Below are 24144 nucleotides of genomic sequence, written 5' to 3'. Positions count from 1 at the left end.
TGATGACCTTAGGACAAGGAAGATCTGAATGACAGAATAAATATAGCAGATATTGGAGGAAACTACCTGGATCACCAGAATCTAACAAAAGGAAAGTTTCATGCTGAAAACATTAAGAAAGCTGGAAATTGTGACAGGTGCACAATAAATCATGCAAACCACAGCAGTTGGGAAGAAACAGCAAAAGGAGACGGACTTAAAACACTGGAAGACCTTTTTGCAAATTTATTTTTTTACTTAAAGCTCTTTGGGACAAGAATGGTCTTTTTCCTCTGCATTTGCACAGTGCCTGGTGCTGGTTTGCAACTCCTCGACATTTATTACAACACAAATAATAATAAAGACCGAGCAGACCATGCACTTTGTTCCTGCTGTTAATTGCCCCATTAAGGGAAAAACTAAGTAAGGGGCAAGAAGCCTGATTGGCCAGAGCTGCCCCGTCTGCGGGGACTGCAAGTGGAATAATTTTATAGATTCAAAAGCAGCTGCGTCCCTTGTCTTTGTCCGGTTCTCAGCAGAACGGAGCTCACAGCACACAGTTCCTCCTGCAAATCTAGCAACTTGCATGACCAGCCTCAAAAGCAACTGAGCTTCCTTGTCGATTCTTAGGTTGCTTCCTCTGTAACAGGGGTGAAACGCAGTAAAATGGCAAACATGAGGAACATTTCCACGGTAGCTGTCCAGACCATAAATATTCTGCAAACAATGGGCCCACCTCATTTTCCCCTGGGGTCAATCTAGCATTGTTCACGGATGTTACATTCACTGCTTAAAGAAACAAAGCATCTCAGTGTCAGGACAAATCCAGGATGCTGCTCAACCTCTACAGCACTGTGTGCACCAAAAAACCGTGTGTGCCAAAAAACCCAGCATGCTGATCACCTACTCTTGTTTCTCACAGCACCTGAGTAAGATCCCACCATCCTAAACTGAGTTAAAACATCCAAGAGGATTAGTTCTACGGAGAATTAAACTGATGCCTGTGTGCTTGTCCCAAATTCCTACACAGAAATTTGGGTGCAAAGCAGGAAGGCCTGAAATATCAGAGATGGTTCAAAACAGCACTTCTACTGGGTTTTATTTTTTTTTAAACCTTGGCACAGCCAGCACATGTCAGGGACTATTATAATTATGCTCTTTATGTGCTGAAAAATTAATAAACAATTACTCACTTCAGGAAAAAAAAAAAAAAAAAGAAAGCAGCCATTTCCTTGACAAATGCTGCAGAAAGCATCAAGAATCTCTCTGAAATCTGGGTCCACAGCAGGGAATTAACACCAAGGGAAGAATGGCCACTGCTGCTACAGACTGGAACGACTGGAAACCCGAGGCTGTAACGCAGTTTTGTCAGGAGTCTGCACCTGATCCAAAGGCACTACAAAGCATTTTTATATCTTTGTAACAGAAAAAAAAGGTACATTTAGTCTTTAATGCTGCTTTGGCTCAAGTACAGGCTGGTCAATCAATTTCTATCAAGCCACAAAATTCAAAATTTGGTGTTTGAAATGAACTAGTTTCAATCCCTTCAGGGCCAAGAAGGGCTTCTACACTGCCTTGTGGCTGGAAAATCTCTGTGGTAGGAAGTCAAGCCCACCTTCCCAGGAAACCATGAGAAGGATAAAAAGCACACACTTTCCTGAACAAATGAATGAGATAGCAAACATCTGGGACCTTGAAAATTTCTCATGTAATTTATTTACAGTCTAAATTTTGACTAAAATCTGCCATTCAGTAAGTTCTTCCCTAAAATACTGGAAAGTACTATATTAACTTTCTTGAGAATCCATAGGAAGCTCTGGCACACTTGCCTTGAAAGGCTTCCAATATTCTTTAAAAAATTAAGCTAAATAAACCCCACTATCCCTTTCTAAGCAGACCCACACTACACAGTCCTGTCCCCACCTTAAATCAATGGTAACCCAATTCTAATGCCTTACAGCTCTGTCTGAGAACTAGTGGAGAGATCAACGCTTTTTATCTTAAGGGTTATGGATCACTCCCTGGGTGACTAACACACCCAGCAGCCCATTAGAACCACCACAAAGGGCAGCTGCTCCTCCTCCCACCCCTCTGACTTGAGAAAGCAGCATATAAAACTTCACCCCTTCACGTTGCAGTTCTTTGCCTGCCTTGTTTCATACTCTAAACACACCAAGATTTATTAACCTTTACAGTAAAAACAAATAAAATGATGATGAAGTAAAAACACAGTGATGTAAGGGCTGCAGCTAGCACCGTTTATCTGTGGAAATCCAATTAGTGCTCAAGTGGCAGAGATACCTGGAAAAGTGCTCACAATCGAATCAAAAAAAGATACAAAAACATTAACCTGATGGCTAAAAACTCCACATTTAAACATTTAAAGTAATAAGGGTGCTTTTATTGAGTATTTTTTATATTTCATTAGGTCCCAAATTGACGAGGAACCCCAGAGATGCATTTCCTGGGCTTTTGGATCCTTAGACCAAATGCTTGACTTTGTTATGGGTGTTGTGAAACACAAAAAGAAAGTGTTTCTTGCTAGAATAGCAAACTTCTTTCTGCAGTAGAAACTACAGCAACAACTGCACATCCAGGAAATGCTGGAAAGCCTGTGAGGATATTCTTTGATGTGAGACATTCATTCTGCACTCACCATGATGTGAGCAGAAATGTTGCTGTTGTTTGAATTATTTCTGCCCGTAAGAATATCTGGATTTACCTGTACAGTTGTGCTTTACCAGAAACTCTTCCCTCAAAGGCATCGCCCGTGTCCCTTGGCTGGGAAAGGGAGCACACTGATGAGATGGTTGCTGGAAAGACAAGTACCCACTGCACACCTTGACAGGCTCAGAAAAGGAGATGGGAATGGAATAAATAGATTAGTCAAGCCCCCAGCAGCAGGGCCCTCAGATTAGGTCTGATTACAAGACTTACATAAAAAGCACACAGCACAACGTCCCTGCTGTGCCCTCTGAATACTGTGACTCTGCCGCTTTCTGCCAGCATTAAATTCACTTACATTTATTAAAAGAGAATCAGGAGAGAGTCACTGTCAATGAACAGAAGAGCAAACTTCTGAGTAACAAGCTCTCTAAAAGCACAGAACAGGAGACAATAATATTTTGCAATTTTGGGAATATCTAATAGAACCTTCCCCACAGGTTTGCTCATGGCAGAACGTTGCACTTGCCCCCAGTACCTATTTCTGTGTGCTGCTCTCAGGCTGTACAGAGGAGCTGAATATACACATCCAGAATAAAATGCATTAAATGCAAAATAAAATGCACTAAAATTCCATTCCAAGGGGAATTAACTGAGTTAAAAGAAGCAAACTTCCTTGAATTATACAGAAAAATAGGTTTTATTTTGTACTTTTCCATCTGTTTTTAAAAGTCCAAAGGTCTCTAGCACCTTTGCAGGGACGTTTCATGATCACTGTCAGGATTTTTATTTAATGCTAATCCTTAACTTCCTTTCTTTGTAATATGAATCCACTGCTCAGAAATAAACGTAAGATTCAAGAACATCACATAACTTGGTCTGTACTGGGTACCAGAAAAATAGTTATTTCCTGACTTTACTGTTTCCCTGGGATGCCACTCCAACTCAAATATTCTGAACAGTCTGGCCATATTTGTGGTATTCTCTTTCTGCAGAGAATATTCATGAATTAGTTTTCACATGCCACAGAGTGCAATTTGTCTTTAGGGAGAAATTTCTACATCTCTTTAACTTTTGTGCTTGGTATGTAGCAAATTACAAAGAGGAATATGATACCCAGAATTTGAATGCTGAAATACAAAATGTTTAACATAAAAAATTGAAGAAAAAATCATAACAAACAAACAGACCCAACACAGACCAACCATTCAGATTGTTCCCCTCCTCTCCATCCCCTGTAACCAACAGGGATGAGAACAGGGTGAAAATCAGTGGTGAGACACCTCCTGCTCTTGTCTGGAGTATGAAGAGTCCTGGTTTATTATTCTGCATTTGCATGTGGCAGCAAATGTGTAAATGTTTTAATAATAGAAAAATCCCAATAGAGTGGAGGAGGAAGATATGAAAAGAAAGAAATACAAGGACGTTTACTTTCTTGAGAGTGAGACAGAAAGGAAAAGAGAGAAGGAAGATGATACGATAAGGGACAAGGCAAGCTTTTCTGGGGTGTATCTGGAAAAAGCTAAAAGAGAAATCATTAGAAAGCCCATAGTGCATCTACAGTGATACAGTGCGGATCAATTCATTTAACACTGCCCTGTACATTTACAGAAAAGTACTTTTGATATAATAAAGGCTCATAAACACACAGAAATTGGGTTAGACCTATTTCAAATTCCTGCCAAACAATGGTTCAGAAAAATGAAGCTCTATTTTAATTAGCTCGACTCAAGAGTGATTTGATAACAGCAGATGCTGTCTGGATGCTTTCAGCTTGATGGGCTCCACATACATGAACTTAAGAGTGGCTTTGATGCAATTAGGTATCTCTCTCTCCTTTAACATGTGTTAAGCTGAACCAATGGCTTGTGTCTATTTAACATCTTGAACCAGAGGGATATTGACACTCCTCGCCATTCTCCTCCAAAAGAGAGGAGCTAAAGTGAAGCAGCTTATTTGGGGCTTACCCACAGTTCCAGCAACTTGAGGAGAGAGAGGAAAGGGCACCACTTCACTCCTCACAATGTAATATTAAGATCTTAACATTAGTTCTGTTTCTACCACAAACCACATTTCCTGGCACATCGTATTTACAGGCTTGGTTAGTCAAAAAGCCTGCCCTGTCAATTGCTGCTTCAGTCCATGTCACTTTCTGGAAGAACAATAGTGATTCAATAACAATTCCACACATCCCTGGCAAGTCCTATATTCCCAAAAGCCACTCCCCAGACACACTGCACCAGTAGGGTGCTGCTCTCCCACCTTTTGGCCACCACTTCCTTTTAGAGACAACTTCCATTCCTGGAAATATTTGTGCGTTGATATCTTAGAGGCCCCTTTGCCTTTCTGAAGGGATGTACCCAGAAAGCACAGGCATTTGCTAAAGGACACATGCAACATAGGAGCTGCTTTAATGCATCAGGGACAAGGCTAATAGGAGGTCTTGATTTGTTAATTATCTGTCAGTTTGTCACAGCTGGGCTGCAAGGAGTGGGTGAGGGGGAATCTTTCTGCTTGGTTCTTTCTCTAAATGCTGAATTAGGCTGTCAAAACCTTCATCCCACCACAAGATGCTGTGAAAAGAAGAGCCAGACTATCCTTTTCTTCCTCCTTTTCCCAGCAGGATACGCTGCTTTGGATGTCCTACCCTCCCACCATGACTGCAGAAATGTATATTGCATATAGAAAATGACCTTCACACCATCACACCATGCCCCATTTAGTCAAGGAACATTAGCAGACCTGAGCAGGATAAATCAGAGAGGAAATCCCAGTGCCAGGGGAGCACACAGGAGGCATTTATTTCGTAAGGAGCCCTAAAATTGCTACCTGCTTGAATCAGCAATTTCCAAGCATGGCTTTAGAAGGCAGAAGGCCTGGCCCCTGTGAGAGCAGATGGATAGATATACATGGAGCTACAGAGATAAAAAGGTGGAGTAGTGTCAAGATTCCCTTTCTTCTTACATCTCTGCCCCACGTAATCCTCTAAGTAGGAGGAAAAGTTCAGGCTGTAAAATGGGACAATGTATGGAATACCCCCATGGAGACAAAGCTAGAAAGCAAGCTGTGATACAGCAGTAAATTTACCATAAATGCTTTTACCTCCTAAATGCAGCTAAACATGGCTGTTAAGCCATGAGAGCCCAGGGAGATACCCACCCACTCCTCCGCTTTCCCTGCAGGCCACGTCCAGAGCATCCCATCACTCGAGTCCTTTCCTCAGCAGGATTATGAAAAATCCCCTGCAGGAGCTTCCCACATCCAAGAGACACACCCCTTCCTACCACCAGCAATGCTGCGCCCTTTCAGGTGTGGGAGGCTGGAGGTTTATCCCTGAACACAGGGGCACTGCCTGCTCCAGGTGGGAACAGAGGCCGTTCTGTTCTGCCTTGGTACGTGTGATCACAGCTACAAACTCACTGGACCTGGACAAAATGACCAACATTTCCCCCACTTTCTCCTCATTTCAACAGTTCAAAAAAGGTGTCTGAAGTTAACATCTGTATATTTTACACTTAGGACAGCCAAGGAGCACATACGTATGGTCAGCACACAAGTCAAATTCTCAGAATAGTTTTCTTCTGTGCACCATCTTCTCCTATAGCTGGAAAAACTGGTGCTTTTCAATCTTTGCTTTTTCATCTTTTGCTCTAAAATCCTTAGAACTAACATTTCATTTTCTAGTGCGACCACCCATCACTATACAGCACAGCAGCTCAAAGGACAGAAGACCTACAGCTTCCTTGACTGATTATTTAGTCCTGAGCACTAAAACTAAAGACACATTTTGCACAGACAGCACCACATTTCCCAGATGGGGTCTACTGAGAAATCCACTGGGGACAAAATAACTGTCTGTCTTTCATCAGATGAAGTTAACAGATCCATTTCAGGCAGTATTTCCAGAACTCAACCCCAGAAAATAAAATTTGCTAAAGCACTGCTTCTCAAACTATACGCAAGCTTGATTCCCTTTTTCATTCGTTTATTGTGGTGGCTCATCCCACATTCCTCATGTGAGCTCCTTCAGGAAAATAAGAATTACTGAAGTAAATGCTACCTCTTCAAACTAGGAGGAACTGAGCCCCAAACAGCAATTACAAGTAGAATGCTGTTTACTGGTGAGCGACTTTGTGACTTCCTTTGAAGCCTTTGCATCCCTTTGGAGTTCTAACCTAAGTTTGAGAAATTCTGCTTTAAGGAACTTAACTCTAAAGAGACACAGCACTGGTGATGACAGTGTGATGACACACCATTGCTCCCCACCCTACACCTACAGGAGATTCCAGGAGCAATTTCCCAGCAGGTCCTGGTGGCACCAGCCCCTCTGCCCCACAGTGATACAGGCTGGAATGATGCTGGAGATAACAACCCAGCAGCATCGATAATACAACCGATGCAGCAGTCAGCACTAATTATCCCAAACTACTATAGGGCAAGGCCTGTGTCTCTTAAAACATCTGTCTCTCAATCTTCTGGTCTTTAATAAAATCACCCTCCCAACCATAGGGTGTAACTAGAATTCTACATACACATGTGAATGCAAAAACATAAATGCATAACGAGAGATTCAGGTCCTCATTAAAAAATTGAATAAATAAGAATTCACTAAAGAATTCTGCCCAGGTCTGATTTCCAGATCTGGTTTTGCTGCATTCTTGCCCACAGCCTGAAGAACTCTGGGTGCCTCCCTATCCCTCTCCAGCTGCACCATCCTCTTCAAATTCAAACTTCTTGCACCTATAATTACTAGGTGCTCTGTGCCAGGCTCCTTTAATTAACCAACCCAACTCTTCTCCCTTTGGGATCAGACTAAGCTCTTTTTTATTAGATCCATCATTAGCTCCATCAGTATCTAGGCCTAAACACGATACCTTATACCACTCCACGAGTGGGGCTGTAGGGTGCAAATGACCTCCAAAGCACTTGCCTGCAGGAGAAGCAAGAAAAGCAAGGCTATGAACCCAGGAAAAGTGGCATGAGGGGTGGATACGCCACCTTCCAAATTTAATCACATCAGCAAAAACAGCACAGCTCAAAATCATCAGGAAAATGCATTGCGTGAGGGGATCTGGGTGTTCCTGTTAGTGCTTCTGCAGTGCTGAAGGTGGTTTAATCCAAAGAGCAGAGGAACAAGGACAGAACAAGTGTCATTACACTGGAGCCAACCTTCTGATTTTCAGGGCTTCAAGAAAGGGCCAAGCATACCTGGAGCTCAGTGCTTCCCCAAGCTTCGCTCTCTCCAACTGACAGTCTTATCAACTTTCATTCTCTGGAGCTGTTTCACCCAACTTCCAGACAAACTGCAGTCCACACAGAAAAACCCAAAATGTCAAAGTGCACCCTGGCCTTTTGTGGAGCCTGAGACGTCCTGTACGGAAGCGCTGGCGAACGTGGTAGGGAGAGAAGAGGAGGTGGAAGGCAGAAGAGCCGGTAATGCCCTGGGATTTCTTGGGACAGGCAATCACTGGAGCTGCACAGCCTGACTTCCCCAGGGAGTTTTCTCAAGGAGAAGCCAGCCATCGATCTCGGGACACACAACTTCCAGGACCGTTCCTTATCTCAGAACAGCTTCTGCCACGAATTCCTGAATGCGCTTTAATGTTTAAATTATTAAATGCATTAATGTATTTACATTATTCAAGTCGTATGTGCATTTTTCTGAGATAATTTATGTATAAGAGCTTGAATGTCCATGACTGTTAATGTCTACAACCCTTCCTGTTCATTATTGATTCTGGAAGGGAAAAAAAAAAGGCAGTGTTTTAATGCCTTATTTTTAATGTATTAAGAGTCTGAATAAGTGCATTCTCTTTTTTCTTTTGTAATTTCATAATTTAAGTAGTGCATTTATTAAACTGACACAGTATGAATTGTGGTGTAGGCTGGCACAGGTCCATGCTGCCAACGCAGGCCAACCGACCATCACGCTACTCTGCAAATCAAGCACAAGCTCAGCTCCTCTTACTCCAGCTTCTACTCCCTACCTGAAATCAGAAAGGACACAGACTGTAAAGTCTTTTTAAAACACATTTTCTTTGCTATTTACATGGCTTTTCTCTGTCATCTCCATTTTAAGTTGGTGAATTTTTTTTTATGTTCCTGATGAACCACTTGAATGCAAACCTGATTTTTCAATGAGTTTTGACACGCATATTACAGCTTAAAAATGTCTACAGTACCTTTTAATCCCTGTAGTTCCCAAGCTCTTAAGAAATCTAAACTGAATATAATTGTGCTGTTTCTACACCACAGTTGTCACATCATAAATCCAAAAATTTGCTCACAGGTTAATGTTCACAGGCAAATTACATACAGAAATCAGGTCATCTCCACTGCTGAACCACAGTCACTCCCAGAGCAGAATGCAGAGCTATTCAGCTGTAGCTGCCCATCCTGTGCAGCATTTTGGGACACAAATGCTGGAAGAGGCAACAGAAACTGCAAAGAAAAAAGTCAGCTAACACACAACAGAGCCACCTCTGCTCACTCCGCCCATCCTTAAATGGTGTGTATGGACACGCACTTCATATATAAATTATGTGTAAATGCCTTGGATGTTTATAGCCAAAAATACTACTTCCAAAGTCCAGTTTTAACTGCCACACAAATCCACGGCCAGCTGAGCCTACACAGAGCAACAGTGACACCCGATGGCTTTCAGCTTAACCTTGGGACACAATTCCCTGGGAGGAGAATCCAGGGGTTCCATTCCCTCTGTCGACGCGGTGGCCCCAACTCCAATCACCTATCAGAGCAACTCATCAAGGAGCTGAGCTGCAGAGAGATAAAACTTGCTGTACGTAGGCACTGTATGTAATTAAGAGTGTGCATAAGTTTCACAGTACATTCTGCATAATTACAGCCCTGCCTGGCACCGCTGCCAGTGCGAGCATGAACACACACGCACACACATAATGTATGCACAATATTGTGCATATGGACTTGGGAAAAGACAGGGAACAGTGAAAGTTGCTGGCTGTTGTTTTAAGAGCTGACTCTGCCATTTCTAAGGTTAAGTTTGTGTTTTTTTGCTACTCATTACCATTCTTTAACTGTTACAATTTATATCAGCATATAATGTTAAATAATTACAGGGAGCGGAGCTCACTCTAGCGAGGATATAAATGCGCTGTGGGATTCTACAGATTTAAACAAATAACACTCACAGCAGGGGGTGAGCAGATGAATTAGCATTAATATCCTGCCTGGGAGATCCCAGTGCAGTGTTATGGCTTAAATACAGATCTTTTCTGTAACAGTCAATATGACAGCTACTACCAATAGAGCCCAGCACATCCACCAGTCAATATACAGCTGCAGCTGAAAGAATGCCCTCGTAATAATCCATACAGCAGCCAGTTAAAATAAATAACTTCCCTTTAATAGTCTATATTACAGCCAACTGCATTAAAACCTTCCCTTTTAAGGTCTATACAGTCAGCTAAATGGAAAAATTGGCATCCTTCTTGGCAGCTTCAGAGGGAAGTCAGGCACCACATGGGTGAGAGACTGAACTCTGGTTTCATCTCTTGGGGACGAGGGGCATCCCTCTGTGCCATGGTGGGGAATCCTCCTCTGCTGCTATCAAAGCTTGCAGTGAGAGGACAATTTAAGCCTCCAAAGCCAGTACTTCACTATCTTTCACAAGCAAGTACATTTACTTTAAAACAATAAAGACCAAAACCTATTTCTTTCCTGACAGGGATAAGGAATCAGACCACAGCTGGCCAGCAGTAGCCACCACATAGATGTGTGTTTCCTCAGAGTAAAGGCAATGTGCTTTTTCTAGTGCTTTTACCACCAGAGAGCTATCCCATCTCAGCCTAAAAGTAGAATCCAAAGCTCTCTGGTTTAAATCAGTAGCTGTTTTTTCACTCTCTAACAAGAAGCAACAGGCTGAGGTAGGCTGAGAGTCTGCCTCTCTTGGACTAGAGCACAGCCCTTCATTGTGCAACAGCAATTGCAACAGACCATAATATAAATCATGACAGACATGGTTACAAAGCACCCAAATCTGAGAATTGAACTGGAGGAAAACCCAAGGCCATGACAAATTCGGTCACAAGGCCACTTTTACACTTCAGGTCAAACCCAGTTCTCACATGGATAGATTTTATCCCGGTACCCCTCTGCTGGGAGGGAGTGGCTGTAAATCCACACTTCAAATTAACTGACCTGCAAAAAAAAATACTGCAGAACTTCAACAAATTACAACAATACTTCTTGAGGCAAATTAAGAAGTAAAACACGAAAAAAAAGTCATAAAGCACTTAATACTAAGCTTAGAGTTTACAAACTGCAGCACAAGCAGTAATAAATCCCTAGAAAATTAAATGGGTATTTTTGTATTTTCCATACCGCTATGAGATTTTACCAACAGAGAATTTTGCTGCTAAGATACTACATTTGCTACCTTCCTTTAAGTGAAAGGAAATAGATGACAATTTTGTTAGAAAGAGAAATGATAAAGCAGGAATTGCATTTATTTTTTAAAACTCTGCAAATTCAAAACATCTGACTGCTTCCTTTTTAAGAAACCCGTCCCTTTGGCTATATATTAAAAAACATAAACACAGACCAGGGGTCCAGAATCCCACCAGATGTTTGGCACCTGGAGCCTTTCCAAGTAATTGATTGAGAAAGTAATTTTTTTCAGGTAACAGGAAAATATTGTGTCTAAAGTCTTTCACATTTTCAATGCTGTAATTCTACTTCAGATTTGAAGGGAAGACTGCAGCAACAAACTCATTCCAGCTTATAGCCTCCCAAATTAAAAATAAATACACACCACCCCTACTCCAGAAGTCATGGTTTGAAGCTTTGACCATATTTTGCAAAATGACAGTTATTAAAAACAACAAACATGCATCACTGTGAGTCATCTGGTTTCCAAGTTCTGAGTCAAAAGGGGATGATTCCACACAAACTGAAACCTGGCTCTCCGAGGACTCACATGTTTAACGATTTGTATCTCTGCACCACAGCTTCAGAACAGGATGTGGAAGAAAAGAATGAAAAGGAGGGAGAAAGGGGAGGGGAAGAGAAAAAACACTTTTTACTGGTCCCAGTGTCATTGCAAATAAAGACCACGTCAAGATTTAAACCATAATAATGGAAAGGCTATAAGGTCCCTGCTATAATGTTTCCTCTGATATTCCCTTTCATAAATGTTCTCTTTATGCTGCATGCTTGGCAATAATACATGTAACGTTTGTGAACCAGCCCCCAGGGAAGCTGCAGCATATGAAGCCTCACACAACACACATTAGAAGCCAGGCAGTTCATTTACCAGTTCCCCAACTTTCCTTAGCTCACCCATCATCTTCAGGAGAATGCAACAAACCTGAGGAGACAGGTCCTACAAGGCATCCTCCAAATAGGTTTAGCTGGAAACAGATCTGTGTGTGGCAACGCAAGGACACACAGCTACCTCCTCCTCCTCCAGCACAACACCTTTCAGAGCTGCCAGCTCCTGCCAGTCCCAGCCAGACCCTCAGTCCCATCCACAGCCGTGCCCACGGGACGGTGGCACCTGAGCTTCCCCTGACACAGCCAGGGAAGGAGCCATTCCCCCCAGGGAGCTCAGCTCTGCCTTCCCAGAGGGACTGGCCTTCAGCAGCCTGAGGCACCCACATGCCTGGCAGGTGAAGTCTGGACACAGCAGCACCTCCAGAAGAATTTGGACTGGAATCCCATGGGGCACCAGTATGAATTTCCCAAGGCACCTGGCACCACTACTTTGAGGCCTACTGGGTGTTTGGCAGCTGACTGTCAGACTGGAAACTAAGTCCATTTTTATGGAATTGTGGCAACCTGAGTCAAGAAAGGGGTTTTTAAAAATCCAGTGTTGGGGGGCCAGGGGCAGGCTCATCTCAGTCTTGTCTGTAATTCTCAATCACAGCACAGAAAGTATTTATATCCTGTTGGCAGCATGTGCAACCAATGCGACTCCCTGTGTCAGAGCTGTCAATTATGGGCTTGACTTATGAGGAAAGATTAAATGAGCTAAATATGTAGAGCTTGGCTAAGAGACCAGGATGGGGGTGGGGGGAAGGAGAAATGATGTGATAACTGTCTGCAAACATCTGAAGGGTGCAGATGCTTAAGGAGGAAAGGAAACACTCAGGATCGCACACAAAACAAACAGAAGCAAGCTGGAAGGCACAGGAAATTCTCCCTGTATAGCTGGGAATCTCCATTCCAGCAAGATATCCTTTACTGTTGAACTGTATCCCAAGGAATACCATCATTCAGGACATTCAGATGCTTGACAAAACACCCAAACACTGGCAGCAGAGGAGAATTCTGCTCTAACCAGAAGATGAAGCATGTAAAGAAGGTGCATATATTGTGAGTGCCCTCTCTTGCTTCTGTGCAGCTGTAAAATCATTTCACTAAAAAAACCATGCAATATTTTCTTTGTTATTTTTCCAGACTGACATTTGTCAAAGTGTGTTACAGGGCCACAGCTGGGAAGAGGACAAGGTTTGTACAGTGTAACAGAGAGAGGTGCTATGTAAATGTGCACACAAAACAAAAACAAGGAAAAAACCCAAAAAATGTTAGGCTGTTTAGAAGGATTTGCAGTGTAAGTGATACATGGAGAAATACAAGAAATATGAAAAGCAGTAAAAATTCCTTCTAAAGTCTGATGGTCAGGGATTCCAAATCCAAGATTTATACCAGCTCTCAACTTCCTAGTTTGGCAAATCTTGGTTCTGAAGGTGCTGGCATCAGAAGAATCTGAAGAATGTATTCCTGTGTGCTCTAGAGAAAGTTCTTTCAGGTTCTTGACTATTCTGCATTTTGTGCCCCTGCTACCTCACTTTTAATGTGATGAACATATCTGAGGCACAACAAAGACACCACAGACATAGCAAATGTTTTCATGATCTCCCAGGTAAAAGTAGGAGATGAAAGCCAAGAAAGAAGGAGGAAGGCAAGAAATGAGGGAAGTTATCTTAGGCAGGCAACTATAATCTTATATGTCTCCCAGGCTGTCACTAGTCTCTTTTTGACTGCAGTAACAATGACACAGGCAGTGCCTGAGCAAAAGGAGTCCAACTCTCCAGTGGTGTTAGAGGCAGGAGAGGAATTAAAAATCTCTAGCAACATTTTTCAGAATAGGAATTTCATACTGTGGAGTCAAGAGGCACTCCAAAGAACAAGTTCCTGCATAAAGTTATTTCAAGAAGCTGAAAAGGCAGCCAGTCACTCTGGTGAAGTCCTTCATCTGCTCCCTCCTCTCCTCAAGCACAGAGAACTATGGGCAATTGCTGCCCTCTACAAGCTGCTCTGCACATAGCAAAGCTCCCACATCTGGAGCAGGAATGATGCCCTCATCCCACCTTGATCCCAAAACCATGACCAGGGCAGGTACCTCTCTGCTGTGCCCCCGTGCCAACAGCTGGGGTGCACACAGCAAAGTGCTCAGCAAAGCAGGACATGAGCTGGAAAGTACTGTTTGTGGGTGTAGCACCTGCAGACCCTGAAAACATCACATGAATATTAAAAAAATGGTTTTTCAAAAGGAAAATATCAAGTATTCAGTATTTCCTGTGTGCCAGTGTATTTTTCCAGTGTCTCAAAGCACTGTAACTTCCATTTTACCTTCAGTGAGAGACCTGGGATCTCTGGAAGTCAAATCATACCTAACATTAGAGAAGAGTCTAACATAACTCCCTGTACTTTAATTTCCTTGTGTGTTCATAAAGAACAACTTAGAGTATTACAACTACTTAAAAACCATTTTAAAAGTCTTCTGACCAGTGATGTGGGTTTGTCTGAAAAGCAAGTAAGAATTGCTTTCAGAGTTCTTTTCTGCACAAGTGCACAAAAAAGATTATGAACTACTAACTCATGCCCCTGTCAGTGACAGACTGTCCCTATCCTGGCTGTGCTGCCTCATCCACCACTCTGAAGTGTCATTTAACCTGTCAGCTCTTGGGGACAGCCAGAGCCACCAGGACATTTTGTACAGGCTGATTTGGTCTTAAACCTGCTTTGGCCAGTGACTACTCCAAGTTTCTAACTCTCATAAATTAATATATAATACAAGTTATATCCCAAACTATTACAGTCTATCCTCTTTTAAATTTGAGATTGAAAGGAATTCCAAACTTTTCCACTGACCTCAAATGGGCTGTTTAACCTGGTATGACAGTGTTCCTTTAACTATGCTCAGGGAGTCAATTTGCATCTGTGTACTTGGCACACATTAATACATTTGTCTAAATCAACAGAGTAAAAGGAATCGACAGATTAAGCAAGTACACTTTGCATGGACAATGAAAGAAGTCAATGAACACCCAGAAGAAAGAGAGAAAAACAGGCAAAACCCAATAATCTTGAACTTATCAGAAGGTCAAACACAAGAGAGCTCTGCTTAGTAAATCACGGAGCTCTCTTTGCAGCAAACCAAAGGTTATTGTGCGTGGCAGTCACACAGCTCTGGCTCCCTGTTCGTGGCCCAATAAACCCAAAATCTGCACAGGAACTGCCCTTCACAGCCTGCTGGAATTATTGGCCAGCGCTGAGATGCCACAGCAGCACCTGCAGAACCTCCCCAGAGCCACTGCAGCAGCATCAGAGGTTCCTTCCAGGGTGGGAGGTGGTGGAGCTGGTCTCCCTCCCTCCCTCTCCTGACAGTGCTAAATTACCCTGACTAATGTTTCCCTGGGGGCTGTAAGTTAGTTGCCTACTGACTCTGGCTGTCTGGAAATCCCCTCTGGATAGATTTACTTTTAGAGAATCATTCAGTGTACGCCACCACTAGGAACAAACCCATTGTGGCAGATGGAAAATTTGTACAGTACACAGGTATAAATCTTGTCTTAAACAATAAAGGGCAGGAAAATGGAAAACAGAAGTGTGATGGGGAGTGTCCCTCCAGCACACTCCAGTCCCCTCACATCATTTCTGGGAAAAAAAAAATCTTCTTTAAAAAAAAAAACCAAAAAAAAAAAAAAAAAAAAACCAAAAAAAAAACCCCAACAAAACACTTTAATTTTCTACAACTCTAAATAAGTTACTTTGAAATGTAAAAGAAAAGATAAGGATATTATAAGGTATCCTTTGCTAAAGAACGTGTTCCAGAAAACAAGGTACATGTTTTTCAGTGAAAATACCATTCTTGATTTCATTTCAAACAGCAATTTCAGGCAAAGAAAAAATTAAAAAAACTCTCATGTATCTCATTTTCTGTAAGGTTTGACAGGGCAGAAAGAGCATCTACCCCTTCGTAAGAAGGCGGCCATGGATTCTCAATTTGCCCAATGATTTGTTTATAAAAAAAGCATACTCTGAGTACTCTTAACTAACATGAACCCCAACAAGCTCTCTCAAATCTTGTGACACAAGTCTGTGGCCTCTCCTCATTCCCACTCATGGTTTTGTTCAAATGGTAAAGACAACAGTATTTGTTAGAATCAGTCTCCACCAACTTCTAATTACACCAGTTAGAGCTAGAAGTAAAATTTCAATTGCAAAGCTTCTTTCTCAGAAACCTAAATGAAATTTTCTGTACTCACACTCTGCTTGAGAGGAAGCTTAACAGAACAGATAAGGTGGAAAATGAGACAACAAACCAGAAAGGATTTAATAATTCTACTGTCTGTCATTCACTGCAGTGTACCCTGTGATGTTTGCACAAAAAGGGGAGTTAAAAGTGTTCTGGCCATTACCCTGACCCTTAAATATCTTAAAATCAATTTAACAAAGGGTGGGGAAAAGCCACGAGGGCTCCAGCACATTCCAACAAACTCTACAATAATTGTTATAGAGGCAGCAGTAATTCTTGTTAACTTGTACCTTTCGACAGCCTGTAAAAAAAGGAATAAAATGTCCACATTTCAATGTTAACTGCTCTCATCTGCAGCAAGGAACAGAAAGAAACAGAGCATGCTAAAAATAAAAGAGAAAAATTTAAATAATCTGCAAAAGAATCCTGATCCAGGGATTTTGTAACTTAGTGAGCAATCAAGAGAGTGTTTCACATTTACAAGCAGTACTTTCATATTTACAGCTAGTACTTCTTCCAGATACCAAGCAGCAGCTAGGGAATGAGTATGCTTTGTGACATTTGTGACAGAAGAAAAACCCCAAACAAACAAGCAGCCCATTGAAAGGCCTCACTGACAGCTCTCCTTCCTTAGGTTCTCCCTACAGCCCAGGTTCCTGTTGGAGGCTCTTACAGGCACAGCCTTCAGAGCTGCAGTTTAGCCTGCAGCAGATTGAGCAGAAATCAAAGGCCAACAGAAAAAACATTCAAGCTCTTGAAAACACCTCAAAAGCAGCACAGGATGGTTAAAAAGCTACAGGACTCTGCTAGTGAGAAACAGAACTAAACAGATGATTTAAATACATTCTGGAGAGATATCAGACCAAGGAAACAGATTCCTCATTTTCTACTGGCTTAACCTCACTGAAAGAGAGTTTGTCCTATGTGAGTACATGCTTTGCACATCCCAGGACTTTGCTGTGAGTGGCTGTAAAAAAACAAAGCTATTCCAATTCCACAAGTGTTCAGAGGCTTATCAGAGGTGGCTGCTCCAAGCAGCAGGGACGCAGCAGTGCTCAGATAAGCCGGACTCAAGGAGAAGCTGATCCCGCGCTGCCGATGACAAACGTGGCTGTAAACAGCAGCAGAGCGAGATGCTGACACTCTGTGAACACAAGGTTACACTTCCCACTGAGGAGCTACACGGCAGATTTTAATGGGCCACGACCGACAGCCAGGGAAATGAGTGCCCGCTCTGCTGCAGGAATTATGGCTGTCCCCAGCCCTCCCACTCGCTGCTCCAGCACACTGACCTCCTGCTAGGGGAGTGCTCTTCAGCTGGGACACTTTACTGGAAGGACACCGGATAACTCGAGGGATTAATGGCATGGTTGTGGAGTCTCCAGTTTGGTGGCTCAAAATATCAAAAGTGGGTGGGAGAAAGAGCAGTTTGGATTGTGACATGAGTTTGTAGAGCTGCATTCTGAGGGCCTCAGGAAGGCCATAAACCTTCGCAAGGTACCCTGGAAGACCGAAATGTAGGATACAAGCTGATGTGTCAGACTGGGTCTGCTACAGGATCTTGCAGAATGCTGAAGTCCTTGTGCAAACATCTAGGAATCCTGGCTTCTCTTGGGTTCCTGTTGAAAGCAGCAGGCTGTAGGCAGAGCTACAGGGTAGGCAGAAGACAGTGTCCCCATGCACAGGGCAAGGTGCAGCATTTAGCACTTTGCAGGATAGTGTCCATCAGAATCACAAATCCAACACAAAACTAGCTTGAGACTGTAACAACTTCTGCTGATACAATACAAGCTGTTTTAATTCTATTGCTTTCTCATTCTTGTGTGCTGGTGTGATCCAAACAGGTCTGTCCTGCGAAGCACTGAATCCTTCCACTCACCAATAAGGTCAAAAACACTGAGGGGGTGCAGAGAAGAATTTGGTCATGAGACTCCTTCCTGCCTCCTCTGGGCTCCTCAAGTGCTTCCCACCAAATGTGAAGTCCAGGAGGATAACCTGGGGCACACAGCCCCCCACAGAGCAGACTGCTGGATTTGTGCCACGGTTCTCCCGAGTTTCCCTGAACACTTTTATGACACGGCCCCATGTGCCTGAGAGTCTGGTTTATGGGCCAGGATGTCCTGCATGTGTGGAAGGCAGCATGCACGATCCTGGCCACAGGGAAGCCACAGCAGGATGGTGGAAGTCAGGTCATCTGGCTCACAGAGCTGAGCTGCTCATTTAATAAGGCGTCTACAGAGGAGCAGATGGAAGCAATAATGACTCCTAAACAAACGTGAATTCCTAAACAAACGTGACAAAGACCATAAGAGTTTATTATTCTTAAAAAGTTAATGAAAAAATAAGAAGGAAACCTCCTCCTTTCAGAGGGCTCTAATTAGCTCACATGCTAGACTCACCGTCATGAGAGTAAAGTTTATGTTGAAGTGCATAAATAATTTCATGTAATAAGAATATCCACCCAAACAGAAAGATATACAACTGCTATATGCTTCCTCTGAGCAATTCTGCAGTCACATATACAGTAAGAAATTAATTACACCTAAGGTAATGTTAGAATCTGCCTTGAGAAGAAATTTAGAGATTTATATATTTAGTACAAAAGCACTGGCTAAGAATTTTGTCAAGGTTTTGGCTGACTTATAGATGTCTGAAGAGGAAGGAAGGAAAAAAAAACCAAGGTTGTAAAAAACCATATACTGCAGCTCCAGGAGTAGTGGCTCACTTCCCACTCTGCATCACCATAAAAGAGCAAACAAAACAGGGTCCTCTTAGTTATCCTCATACACAAAAAATCCCAGAGCCCTTTCCAAAATGCTTCTAGAGTAAAAACATTGGATTACATGCACTGCCAGCTGACAAATATTTCTAAGCTCGCTCTGAGTGCTTCTGAATATGAAGACAGCTTGAATGAGGTCTCTGAGCAGCAGAGGGGTTTTTGTGAGAGTACAGCACTGTGGGTCTGTTGCACAGGGCTCTCCTCAGCCTCTTCTAAAGAGGCTCTGAGCACACGCTGGGACAGGCCCTGGCCAGGTGAGCCGTGTCTCACCCCGGCTCGAGGGAGCTTGTGGCCACACATCAGAATTCAGAACAGCACGGACACCTTGCTGTTTACCCCCTTTTCCACAAAGCACCAGCTCCTCAGAAAAGCAGAACAAACGCTGAAAGACGATGTGGCAAAGACAAAACTCATGTATTATCAACAAGAAATGCTGTGCTGCCTCTGGAGGAACTCACCAGCGGCTCCGAGACGCAGCGTTCTCAGTGGCAGGGCAGGAGCCAGCCTGTGAAGCAGAGACAGAAAGAGTGAGGTCACATTGCCACCGCATGGACACCACAGAAACACTCATCTGGAAGGATCCTGTCAGCAGCACTCAGGCAGGCACACTTGTCTGTGCTAGCAGCAGCAGTTCTGTGGAGTACCGAAGACAAAAGGTCAGATCCACAGAAAAAAGTATTAATTCCCCATTGAAACAAGGGAATTAACAGAATCTGCAGAACTGATTTTAAGGAGTCAGCAGTAAAACGCAGCAAGACTCCTGAGAGATGGCATAAGAGTAGTGACCACCCAAACACAATTTCTTAAATACTTCTCCCATTTCCAGGATCCAGTAATGCACCCTTTGTTTTCTGAACCGTTCTTCTGAAGATTTCCAAACAACCATGATTTACCTAAACCTCACAAACTCACCAGGACTATCCTTGCCTCCCATAATTAAGAGATTAAGTTTTGTCCTCCAATTGTAGTCCTCATTTTGATGCATATACCTCACCTTCAAAGTATCTCAGTATTTATTTTTCCCATTTGAAAAAGACACAAAAATAATATAGATAAAATAAGTATTTACCACAAGAGGGTGCCAGAAACTCAAATATACTGTAACTCATCTGCTTCCCAATAAGGATCATCACCAGGACCCAGCCAGACCTCACAGGTGGGCAGGGATTCTCTGGGATCACTTGCCACAACCTGTGGGGAGGAAGGGAAGGAAGGAAGGGAAGAAGGAAGGGAAGGAAGGAAGAGAGGAAAGGAAGGGAAGGAAGGGAAGGAAGGGAAGGAAGGGAAAGGGGAGGAAGGGGAGGAAGGGAGGAAGGGGAGGAAGGGAGGAAGGGGAGGAAGGGGAGGAAGGGGAGGGAGGGGAGGGAGGGAGGGAGGGAGGGAGGGAGGGAGGGAGGGAGGGAGGGAGGGAGGGAGGGAGGGAGGGAGGGAGGAAGGAAGGAAGGAAGGAAGGAAGGAAGGAAGGAAGGAAGGAAGGAAGGAAGGAAGGAAGGAAGGAAGGAAGGAAGGAAGGAAGGAAGGAAGGAAGGAAGGAAGGAAGGAAGGAAGGAAGGAAGGAAGGAAGGAAGGAAGGAAGGAAGGAAGGAAGGAAGGAAGGAAGGAAGGAAGGAAGGAAGGAAGGAAGGAAGGAAGGAAGGAAGGAAGGAAGGAAGGAAGGAAGGAAGGAAGGAAGGAAGGAAGGAAGGAAGGAAGGAAGGAAGGAAGGAAGGAAGGAAGGAAGGAAGGAAGGAAGGAAGGAAGGAAGGAAGGAAGGAAGGAAGGAAGGAAGGAAGGAAGGAAGGAAGGAAGGAAGGAAGGAAGGAAGGAAGGAAGGAAGGAAGGAAGGAAGGAAGGAAGGAAGGAAGGAAGGAAGGAAGGAAGGAAGGAAGGAAGGAAGGAAGGAAGGAAGGAAGGAAGGAAGGAAGGAAGGAAGGAAGGAAGGAAGGAAGGAAGGAAGGAAGGAAGGAAGGAAGGAAGGAAGGAAGGAAGGAAGGAAGGAAGGAAGGAAGGAAGGAAGGAAGGAAGGAAGGAAGGAAGGAAGGAAGGAAGGAAGGAAGGAAGGAAGGAAGGAAGGAAGGAAGGAAGGATCCACCACTGAATTCACATCCTCAGGAAATTCCCAGAGCAAAGTATTTAGCATTAAGAAACACCAATAGCCAAGACAAATCTAAAATTCCTTGTCTTGTTCACAGGCTACACCATCATCTTGCTCTTCTCTTTCTTTTACTATAAAAATACAGTAACAGAAAGACGGGATCTTTTCTTTTGCTTATTTTTAGTAAAGACATTGCTACAGGCCCAAGGAATATAATTTCTAAACAAAACAAAGTATTTTAAAATCTCTGGTAGAAATATTTATTGCCTTTAGAACACAATTCTATCAACATAGATGATTTGATTCGAGCTGCAGTACTCCCCTCTCCCCATATTGCTTGAGGCGATATATTAATTCATGAGAATGAGAAAATTAAACTAAGAAAAATAGATAATAAGCCATAAGACATCTGACACTCCCTTTTCAGCATCTAAATTAACTTGATTTGTAATAGCAAACATGACGGAGCCCAAACATAAACATGTTAAGTGAGGCAGTGCCACTACTCAGGGCCTCATGTTGAAAGCTTGGCAATAAATAAACAAACATCACCAGCAGCGGAAAGCAAGTATTTTATTAAATTCCCTAAATGTTAGGAGTGCAACGGGGATAACTTTCAACAAGCATTGACAACAGTGTCAAAACTGCAACGGTTGTGTAAGAGAAGCGGTATCTACATTTTGTGAGACTTGGAAAGATATTTTCATTGGTTTGTTTAATTCCAAAACTGTCTCCTTGAAAAGTCACCCTCTGTACTCTATAACCTTCAATCACATCCCCTTTTTCCAGGCAAAGCTGTAAGACTGTCTCAAAATTCCATCCAAGCCCCCAGAATGTGAGAGCACTGAACACTTCTCAGAGTTCTGCCTGAGGAATGTGCAGCAGTGTAAGACCCAAAGGACATGGTAGAGTTACAGAATCACAGAATGGTTTAGGTTGAAGGGACTTTAAAGATCCTCTAATTGCAACCCCTGCCGTGGGCTGGGACACCTTCTGATGGTTGGGGACACCTGTCCTGTCCAGCAGGCATGGCCAGGCTGGGGAAGCAGGAGCAGCCCTAAGCCCCCTGACTGGCACATGAGGGGACAGAGGAGGCTCCTGCAGCACAGAGCAGCTCCTGGGGTGTGCCAAGGCTGGGGGCCACTGCCCTGCCCAGGGTCTGCTACCAGTGCCCTGTCCCACAGCTGGGCCAGAAGCTGCTGACCAGTGCCCTGCCCAGAAGCTGCTGACCAGTGCCCTGCCCAGAGGTGCTGACCAGTGCCCTGCCCAGAGGTGCTGACCACTGCCCTGCCCGGAGGTGCTGACCAGTGTCCTGCCCGGAGGTGCTGACCAGTGCCCTGCCCGGAGGTGCTGACCAGTGCCCTGCCCGGAGGTGCTGACCAGTGCCCTGTCCAAAGGTGCTGACCACTGCCCTGCCCAGGGGCTGCTGACCAGTGCCCTGCCCAGGGGCTGCTGACCACTGCCCTGCCCAGAGGTGCTGACCACTGCCCTGCCCGGAGGCTGGGCCGGAGGGTCCTCGCATGCCTGCTGCAGGCAGACACCAGAAGGGGTTCAAGTTACTCATTCTGGCCTGAGGATCCATCACTGCTGCACACAATGGGACAGAATCTGATTCTTCATCTTTACCTTTAAAACCTAGAGTGTTCTCTGGCTACATTTATGAGGCCTGTTAAAAAGCAAGACTTCCCCACTTCCAAACATTGAACCTTATTTTGAGGTAAAGCAACATAAATGTGGGGGGTTTAAGTGTGCAGTGGGAAAATGCAATATCCAAACTCAAAGGAATCTGAATGTTTTTTAGGCGACCACATTTGCCAATCAACCAGATTTCTGTCTCAGAAACTGCCCGCCCAGCAGACTGCTGAGGTGCCTGAGGGACCAGCCACAGATTGTTTCAGGTTTCCTCACTCTGGAAGCATTCACTTGAAGTGTGAGGGATGGACAGTAACACCTGCACCTCAGACTGGGGCTGATGAAAACACCTGGGTGATGCAAAGCTGCCCTGCCTCCCGTGAGTTTGGTAACTTGGTCTTTCACAACCCAGATCTGGGCTGGTTAGCCAAGAGTACCCATTTTATGTAATTTATTTCTGCTTCACTTCAGTTCAATAGCCTCCCCCACAAACTCACCCTCCTCAGTCCAAAACAAAGGGATCAACAGAGAGGTTCATGGTGATTTTGCCCAATCTGGACAGACTTGAGTGACTGCACGTAACAATGTGTCACTGGCAGCTGCTCTGTTTTCTTCCCAGTTGCTCACATAGACCTTTCCCCTCCTGCTGCTGGAGTGGGACTTTACCAAATCCCATTGGCACCACAACTCAGGAACCTGTCTGGGAGAGTGGTGAGATGAGAGAGCTCCAGGAGATCAAGGAATCTGAGGTGGGTTGAGCTTGCAGTGAAATACAAGTGACTCTAGATCATGAACAGGACAGTGAGTGAGAGGAAGCCTACACGCTATACACCTACATCACACCTACATCACACAGAATCCAGCTCGGAGGCCTTCAAGCAAATAAGAATATATACTATATACAACTCCATCGCACTTCTTTTTCCTGTGGCTGCCCCATTCATTTCATATCCCAGTCTAAAAAAAACTTAAGCTTTTAGTGTTTCCCGAGCACTCAAACCACTGAACTTACATTGCTCTTTTATGCTCTTGGCTCAAGGATCTCCTTCCGTCCCTCGCATTTGCAAGGCAGAGACAAGATTTCTGTCTAACTAGCCACAGAAAAACAGAATATTCTGAGTTGGAAGGGACCCACATGGATCGTCGAGTTCAGCCCGGGTTTTATAACCCAGCTGCACAGTGTCTCCTTTCATTCTGGCCGTGTTTGTATTTACTCTTTTCCTATTCAAGTGCTTTATGAGTTTCATACACAGATCCCCAATGCCAACACGCCTGTGCCCTGGGCCCGGCCTGCACACCCTTCAGCCGGCCCCGCACAGCCCCTGCTCGCACAGGGCACGGAGCCCAGGTGCAGCACGGAGCCCGTGGTGTCCGGGGGAGGGTCCCGGAGCCCCCCGGCACCCCCGGGACCCCGGCCCGGCCCGGCGCCCTCACCTGCCCCGGCTGCTCCGCTCTCTCCGCGGCCGCCATCTTCCCAGGCGTGGCTAGTCCATC

General features: G+C 44.1%; 1 protein-coding gene across 2 annotated transcripts in view; it reads right to left on the bottom strand.

The window, feature by feature from the left end:
* PEX14 (peroxisomal biogenesis factor 14) overlaps nucleotides 1-24144 on the bottom strand; it is an 84542-nt gene that overhangs the window by 43678 nt on the left and 16720 nt on the right. Inside the window, exon 1 of one of the 2 annotated variants that reach the window (XM_023940576.2) lies at nucleotides 24085-24136. The exons of the other annotated variant lie outside the window; for it this stretch is intronic. Coding sequence (XP_023796344.1) covers nucleotides 24085-24120 — 36 coding nt within the window. The 5' untranslated portion in view covers nucleotides 24121-24136. Of the gene's footprint in view, nucleotides 1-24084; nucleotides 24137-24144 lie in introns of those variants that run through there. 2 annotated transcript variants of the gene reach the window in all.

This window comes from Cyanistes caeruleus, chromosome 22 (genome assembly GCF_971803275.1).
Source record: "Cyanistes caeruleus chromosome 22, bCyaCae1.hap1.1, whole genome shotgun sequence".
Classification (NCBI taxonomy): domain Eukaryota; kingdom Metazoa; phylum Chordata; class Aves; order Passeriformes; family Paridae; genus Cyanistes; species Cyanistes caeruleus.
The sequence above is the reverse complement of the archived record's forward strand: the minus strand, read 5'-3'. Positions and strand labels throughout refer to the sequence as shown.